Source organism: Rhagoletis pomonella, unplaced genomic scaffold, assembly GCF_013731165.1.
Source record: "Rhagoletis pomonella isolate Grant_MI unplaced genomic scaffold, Rhpom_1.0 Rhpom_scaffold_00585, whole genome shotgun sequence".
Classification (NCBI taxonomy): Eukaryota; Metazoa; Arthropoda; class Insecta; order Diptera; family Tephritidae; genus Rhagoletis; species Rhagoletis pomonella.
In genome coordinates, this window is record NW_023459139.1 from 62558 (window position 1) to 70994 (window position 8437).

At 41.2% G+C, this 8437-nt stretch overlaps 1 protein-coding gene across 1 annotated transcript; it reads right to left on the minus strand.

The window, feature by feature from the left end:
- Positions 1-5474: 5474 nt before the first annotated feature.
- On the minus strand, positions 5475-6296 carry LOC118751180. Its single transcript, XM_036485951.1, has one exon. It carries the CDS (start codon positions 6294-6296, stop codon positions 5475-5477), a length of 822 nt encoding a protein of 273 aa, XP_036341844.1.
- Positions 6297-8437: the final 2141 nt, after the last annotated feature.

Below are 8437 nucleotides of genomic sequence, written 5' to 3' on the forward strand. Positions count from 1 at the left end.
GTTTTCCACCTTTCCGAAAGCTACCGCTACATGATAAGCCGGGGTGTATACATTTTAAGTAAATTAGCGTCCTTAAATTTCGAAATATTGAAATTTCAAGCATTTCTGAAATTTACCGTTATAAGAAAAGTGGCCTCAATTTTAGTCCGATTTCAACAATTTTCAACGGTTTGCTTTTATGTGGCAAGCACAATAACCATACCGAGCTTGGTACAAATTGCTAGAACGGTTAGCGAGATACATATATGTGATCACAAGTGGGCGGTGCTACGACCATTTTCCAAAATTTTGTCATAAACATATTTCTTGGTAAAGAATTGTTGCAACCATCAATTTTGAATAAATTAGCTTCAATATTTACTGATTTATCGAAGATTTTGTATTTCTCGAAATTACCGTTATATGGGATGTGGGCGTGGTTATTATCCGATTTTAGAAATTTTCGGCCATTTGGTATGCTGTACCAGGACCAACAACTGTGCCAAGTTTGGAAGAAATCGGTGTAGCGGTTACCAAGATATACACATTTAACCATAAGTGGGCGTGGCTACGCCCATTTGCCAAAATTTTGTAATATTCTTATTTTTCGTCTACAACTCATTGCAAATATAAATTTTGAGTGAATTATCTTCAGTAGTTACTAAAATATCGCAGTTTTCGTTTTTCTGAAAATTACCGTTATATGGGAGGTAGGCGTGGTTATTGTCCGATTTTTAAAATTTTCAGCCATTTAGTATGCTGTACTAAGGCCAACAACTGTGCCAAGTTTGGAAGAAATTGGTATAGCGGTTACCAAGATATACACATGTAACCATAAGTGGGCGTGGCTACGCCCATTTTCCAAAAATTTATAAAATTAATTTTTTCCGTCTGAAACTCATTGTAAGTATCAATTTTGAGTGAATTATCTTCAGTAGTTACTAAAATATCGCAGTTTTCGTATTTCTTAAAATTACCGTTATATGGGAGGTAGGCGTGGTTATTGTCCGATTTCGCCCATTTTCAATACCATCCGTCCTACGCCCAGAAGAAGTTCACGTACCAAGTTTCGTTAAGATATCTCAATTTTTACTAGAGTTATCGTGTGCACAGACGGACGGACGGACGGACGGACAGACAGTCACCGCTTAATCGATTTCTCTTTTCATTCTGATCATTTATGTATACATTTGTCTATATCTATCTCGATTCGTTTTGCCTGTTACAAACAACCGTTATGTGAACAAAGTTATAATGCCCTTGTGCACAAGTGCGCTCGGGTATAGAAATTATTGTATCATGCTTAAGTTCAAAGCAAAGGTAATGAATAAATAAATAAAATATTTTGAAGTTTGTCAAAGTGCTCCTATAAAAATAAATTAATATTCCCCATTTTTGTATCCTATAACAGCTACGTGATCATGGAAAATCTTCGTTATTCGCTATATACTTATCAACCTGAAATGAGCGTATTTTTCGGATATGAATTGATGCAGCAAAATGTGGTAAGTTCAATTTTAAAAATTTTTTTCATTCGGCTATTCCAAATCAAACGTAGAAAGATTCTGCGCGATGGCATTCGATTTGGCTAAAATTTTGCATATGGGTCATTCCATACAATATTTACACCTCAATATTTTTTTGGGGGTGAAATATATTTCTTTACATCCTTTATCGAAAATCTCGAAATGAAAGTGCATGGCCTTCGCATGTACAAAAACTTAAATTTTTTGAGTTGGGTTGCCACCTATTTAAAATTACTATCTTCTATACATAGTATAAAGGAAAGGCGAGATATTTTGACCACGCTACTGAATGGATTTAGACAAGATTTTTTAAGCATATAATAATCGTCGGCCGCTGTGGTGTAGTGGTAAGCAGTGTGCGCTTCCGCTCCGCAACGCCTGGGTTCAAACCCTGGTCAAAGCAATTTCGCAAAAAATATAGAAAAAATGGTTTTTTCTTAAGAGCGGTCGTCCGTCGGCAGGCAATGGCAAACCTCCGAGTGTATTTCTGCCATGAAAAACAGCTTCTCATAAAAATATAATCGCTGTTCGGAGTCGGCGTAAAACTGTAGGTCCCTCCGCTTTGTGTGACAACAAAAAGGCGCACGCCACAAATTGGAGGAGAAGCTCGGCCTAACACTAACATATGTGTAAGCGCCAATCTGTTATTATTATATCAATAAACGAAGTACATGATGATATATGATTTTATAGCGCGTGGGCTCACACTTTTATTAATATTTACTAGAGAAAACGAATATTATGATCGCAGATACTTAAAAACTAAAACTCCTTTTTTATCTTCACGTGACGACGTTTTTTTCAGAAAACTTTTCTTGACAAAGAAGAAGCAGGAACGGAAATCGAATGTCACATTGCCTTGACAGATGTTGCTGATTTTTTGACATGTAGCGACGCAGCGTTGCCACATCACTCCCCCTCGTACCTTGAAGGGAGCCTAACCTTGCGACCGGAGCGTGTTGTTAATGGTGGTTTTGTTGAGGACCGGTCTGGTTGAGTTGCGTTTTCTTCAACCGTGTATGCTGCTTTCAGTCTATCGATGCTGATGTTGGTTGCTTTCCCGTTTATTTCAAGTTTGTACCATTTGTCGTTGCGCTGCAGGACTTGGTATGGCCCTTCGTATGGCGGCTGCAATGGCCGGCGAACGGCGTCTGTTCTCACGAATACGGCGGGGGCTGTTGATAACCTTTTTTCGATGAAACACGCCGGCCTGGCGTGGTTTGAGGTGATTGTGGGTTTTAACCCCTGCATTCGGGTTCGCAGGCTGCTCACGAATTCATTTTCGTTTGCGATGCCGTTGTGAGAAGGATCGACGAATTCTCCCGGGAGTCTGATACCGCAGCCATACGTCATTTCTGCTGGAGTCGATCCGATATCTTCTTTGTAACAAGATCGGTATCCCATTAGAATAAGTGGTAATACGTCGACCCACTGCTCGGTTTGGAAACATTTCACCGCGGTTTTCAGTGTTCGGTGGAAACGTTCGACGAGTCCATTTGAAGCTGGGTGATAGGCTGTAGTTTTGAGGTGCTGGATGCCGAGAAGTTTGTTCAGGTCCCGGAAAAGCGACGACTCGAATTGGCGTCCCTGGTCGGTCGTTACTTTCATTGGGACCCCGAATCTCGCTATCCAGTTAGAATAAAATGTGAAAGCGACCTCTTCGGCTGTGATTGTTGCGATAGGATATGCTTCGACCCACCTCGTAAATCTATCTATGCAGGTGAGGCAGTAACGAAATCCTCGATTTGGCGGTAAGGGACCAATGATGTCCATGTTGACGTGGTCAAACCTCCGTTCTGTCAAAGCGTAAGCTGCGATCGGCGATTTGTTGTGCCGTTGAGTTTTCGCCTTTTGGCAGCGTAAACAGCTTCTGGTCCAATCGCGGCAGTTCCGGTTCATGTTGGGCCACACGAACTTCTCTGAAACAAGTTTAGATGTCTTGGCAGCTCCGGCGTGGCATATGTTGTAGATCGATTCAAAGGCCGTTCTACGAAACGGTTCTGTTATAAAAGGGCGTGCTTTACCTGTGCTGATATCGCAGAACAGTTCTGCTGAAGCGCCGGGGATTTTCAATTTGACTAATTGCAGACCTGAGTCTCCGTTGCAAAACGTTTGGAGTTCGTTGTTGTTTAGCTGGTGTTTGGCCAGTTCGTCATAATCGATGGTTTGGTTGACGTGAATGGCTTCAACTCTAGAGAGTGCGTCGGCAGTAACATTTTCCTTTCCGGGTACGTAGCGTATATCTGTTGTGAATTGACTCACGAAATCGAGATGTCTGATTTGCCTGGGCGACGCTTTTTCTAAGTTTTGTTGGAAAGCAAACTGAAGTGGCTTGTGGTCAGTTAGAATGAAAAATTGTTGTCCTTCCAGCATGTGACGGAAATACTTTACGCTTTTATATGCGGCAAGCAGTTCACGGTCGTATGTACTGTAGCGTTGTTGAGCCGGGCTGAGCTTCTCTGAATAAAAGCTAAGAGGCTGCCATAAATCGCCGTCGCGTTGTTGTAACACGGCGCCGATTGCAGTACCAGATGCGTCGACTGCCAACGCAAGTTGAGCGTTGGGGTTTGCAAAGGCGAGAAGCGTAGCTCCGCACAGTTCGTCTTTACAACGTTGAAATGCGTCCTTTGCTGTTTGACTCCAGTCTATTATTGAAGTGTCATTTTTTTATTGCTTTTGATGAGCGCGGTTAGAACGCTTTGATATGCGGCTGCTTTGGGTAGAAATCTTCGAAAAAAATTGATCATCCCCAAAAAGCGCCGCAAGTCGCAAGATCGTTTCGGCAGGTCAAACTCCTGAATAGCTCGCACTCGTTCTTCTGGTGGTTTCACTCCATCCTTCGATACCCTGTAGCCCAAAAAGGTCACTTCTGCTTTTCCGAGATCACATTTCGACGGGTTGATGACAATGCCGTGTTTGCGTAGCTTTTTGAATACGGCCCGCAAATGTTCTTCGTGTTCTTTTTCCGTTTTTGAAGCTACCAAGATGTCGTCCAGGTAAGGCCAAGCGAAGCTGAACTCGAGCAAGATCTGGTCCATAAACCTTTGAAAAGTTTGGCCGGCATTTCGTAAACCAAAACACATATACACGAATTCATACATACCGAATGGGGTGGTTATGGCTGTCTTCGGTATGTCGCTTGGCTCCACTGGTATCTGGTGATAAGCCCGCCGTAAGTCTATTGTCGAGAAAATTTTGCATCCGTGAAGCGCGTGTGTAAAGTCGTGTATATGTGGTAGCGGATACCTGTCGGGCTCTGTGACGTCGTTTAGTCGTCGGAAATCTCCACACGGTCTCCATTCGCCGTTCTTCTTTTTCACCATGTGGAGGGGGCTGGCCCATGGGCTTCGTGAGGGTCGGCAGATGCCCGCCTCCAATAGTGATTCGATTTCGGCTTTTGCAGACGGGGCTTTGAATAAACGGGTGGCCCTTTTGTCACTATGCAATGTGTAACATTGTGTGTGGTGTCCTTCGGTACTATTTTTGATGCGCCCATAATGTCTTTGAATTCGTTAAGTATTTCTTGGAAGGGCATGTCGTTGTTGACGGTGGAAATGTTTAAAATGTCGTTTGAAACGTTGACGATTGCGCAGCACTTCGCGATATTTGTAATGTCGTCGAATAGTAAACGATGCCGAAGATTTACCGAAATGTTGTATTGAGCGAGGAGGTCCGCGCCGATTATGGGTTGTGCCACGTCGGCGATAATAAAATTCCATCTCAGCGGACGTCGAAGGCCGATGTTGAGCGTAAGAAGTTTCTCTCCGTAGGCTTTGATTTTCGTTTTGTTGGCCGCATACAGATAGAAATTGGTTTCGCCCTTTTGTCGTTGGGTTGGTGTAGCGGGGATTATGCTGACTTCAGCGCCAGTGTCGATTAGGAAATGGAGTTTGGAAACTGTGTCTCTAATTAGTAAGCGGCGGCTTGGTGAATTGAGCCTGTCGCATGCCGCTACGAGCGACGGGCGTTTTAGTTTAAAGCCTTTGCGCAGGGCGGGCGACATTTTGTTGCCGCGTCGCCGAATTTGAGGTGGTACCAACAGGTCTCTGATGGTGTTTGCGATCTATTTCGTGCTGGGCTTTTGCTGCGATGACGAACTTGCGTAGAAACCTTTGACCTTAGCGCTGCCACTTCTTGCGTTAGCTTTTCGATTTGCTGCGCCAGTGTTGAGTTACGCGCCGTATCTTCGCGAGTCGAGATGGCGTGTAGCTGTGGTCCTTCTCTAACCTCTAAGACTTTATCGGCTAGGAGCGCCACTTTCTCCAAAGGTTCTGTGCTGATTAAAATTATGGTCCGAACGTCAGTTGGGAGGCGACTGATCCAGATTGATCGTAGCATAGCGTCGTTCATCGCGTTACCTGCCAGAATTTGCATCTCCCTGAGGAGTTGTGACGGACGCATGTCGCCGAGCTCCAGCTCTTGTAGCAATTTTTTTATTCGTCGTTGTTCGGACTCTCCGAATCGCTCTAAAATGCGTGTTTTCAACGTCTCATACATGTCGGTAGTTGGGGGGTTTAAGATGATATCGCTGATTTGCGCCAGCACGTTGCTCTCGATGGCGGCAATCACGGTGTGGTATTTCGTTGCATCGTGTCTGATGCGTGCGGCTATGAAGCGAGACTCGACTTGAGCTAACCACAAGTTTGGATTTGCGTGCCAGAATGGGGGTAGCTTTACGGAGATGTTGGCAATTTTCTCGTTTGCACCTAATTCGCGGCTGAGTGCGGTTGGAGGTGTGACTGCCATTTGCGGATGTTCTTCTGCCTTGCTATCCTCGTTGTGCGACTCCATCTGCTGCAGTTTTTGGTTCTTTGTCGGGGTCACCAATTATATAGCGCGTGGGCTCACACTTTTATTAATATTTACTAGAGAAAACGAATATTATGATCGCAGATACTTAAAAACTAAAACTCCTTTTTTATCTTCACGTGACGACGTTTTTTCAGAAAACTTTTCTTGACAAAGAAGAAGCAGGAACGGAAATCGAATGTCACATTGCCTTGACAGATGTTGCTGATTTTTTGACATGTAGCGACGCAGCGTTGCCACAATTTCTTTCTCCAAATACGTAAATGGACATACATATATATGCATACATTCAGCGCGTGGCCGGCTAGTTTATGTATAAACTTATAGCCTTATTCACTAAAGATAAAATGCATTTAAAGAGCTCTATGAAATGACACTTTCATACAAATCTATTTATCTATACATCTTATAAAATAAAGTCCCAGAATATGTATGTAATGTAATAACTTCGCACAGACTGCTCCGATTTGGAAATGGTTTTTGCATTTTAAAGCTTAGCTATCTGCAAAGGATAATTTCAACATTATTTGAAGGAATCTGTAAAAACGGCTTGTCAGTATGCCAAGATGTGGTAAGAAATCATGAAATCGGTTTTAAAACTGCTATAAATCAAAAACGAATAAATCGATTGAAATATTTCTTCTTTGCAGTTAAACTTTGAAATGATTACTTACGTTCTGCATTAAATCGATCTTCCTTTTATTTGTCCTCAATTCGAAAAACTATTTGCGAAGTGCAGCATATTTAAATAGAAACACGTTTAAAGAAAGCAATCTCCCTCATTACTCCTGAATTACTTGTCAACTAGTTTCAAGTGAGCTTTTTGTAGCTAACTACAAGTTATATATTTTATAGAAATCCCACAAAAAAGTGGATTATTTTTTATCAATTGATATTTTTTTCCTGCAGGTTTTTTTTTATTGTTAGTGTATGTATATGTTCGCTGTTCGCTAACTCCAGTAAACACGAACAATCAAGCAAAGCTAAAATCAAAAAAGTTTTTTTTATTGTTGGTGTATGTATATGTTCGCTGTTTGTAACTCCAGTAAACACGAACAATCAAGCAAAGCTACAATCAAAAAAGTATGCTCTCTGATTTTTTTGCTGACTTATTGTTTTGTTGCACACAATTTTTTGTTATTCCCGCTACCACCAACAAGCAATTTCACCACATCAATAATAATAATAGTTGCGTTCATTATCTCCCAGAAATAGTCAGAAAAAGTCCGAAGTAGTCAGATTTACTCCAAAAAGCGTTCCTTAACTCGAAAATGACAGCAAAAATGAGAGAGCAACACTCAATGAGAGTGACTCACTTCAGTACACAGTAGTAAGATTTAGTCAGAAGAATTTTTGCTGGCAAAATCTTGAAAAGTTTCAAACTCAACTGAATTTAAATTAACTGAAATTAAAGAATACGCAAAAAGTGAGAATAATCTAAAAAGTAAAAAAAGTGAATTGAAATCGGAAGGAGGCAAAAAATAATTGATATAGTAAGTGTTTATTGTGCTTGTGCTTATGTTAATGTGTTATGTACATACATTTCCATTCTTATTTGACGTTAGTTTTGTGGTTGACATTCTTTGGACTAAAAATTTTGTTTTTTGCGTTCCTTTATGTTTCCTGTTATTCTCTTTTAGTGAGCGCATTTTGCTTACACTCTGGCATTTTGACACTTTTCAGATTTTAGTCCACAAAAATAAGGAATGAACCTAATAAACAATGATTATCTCGCTAACGGCAGTTCCGATTTTCATGAAATTTTGTTTCAGCCTTCAGCACCCACCATGTCAAGGGCCCAAGAATTTACTTTTTCACAACACAAAATTTGGCATTTTTGAAATTATGCACTAAAAATGTACACAGAGCTATTATTTACCTTTCAGAAAAAGCTGAAGAAATTTTTGTTATAATTTGTTGAAAAAACCTAAGGTAAAGTTCCCCTTGCCCATATGATTAGCATGTGCTAAGAAATAGTTCTTCGCATTTTCTGACGAACGTGTAATTTTGAGTTGTGTCACCTTTTGGAGATCGTGTGCTATATGTAGGATAGATGGACCAGGGATCGATTTATAAGAAAATATCTTATTTATGGTCCGATTTGCTTGAAATTCGGTACACGT

What these genes read in the sequence shown, in the direction of transcription:
- LOC118751180 (XM_036485951.1), bottom strand. Translation starts at nt 6,296, where the DNA reads ATGGAGTCGCACAACGAGGATAGCAAGGCAGAAGAACATCCGCAAATG.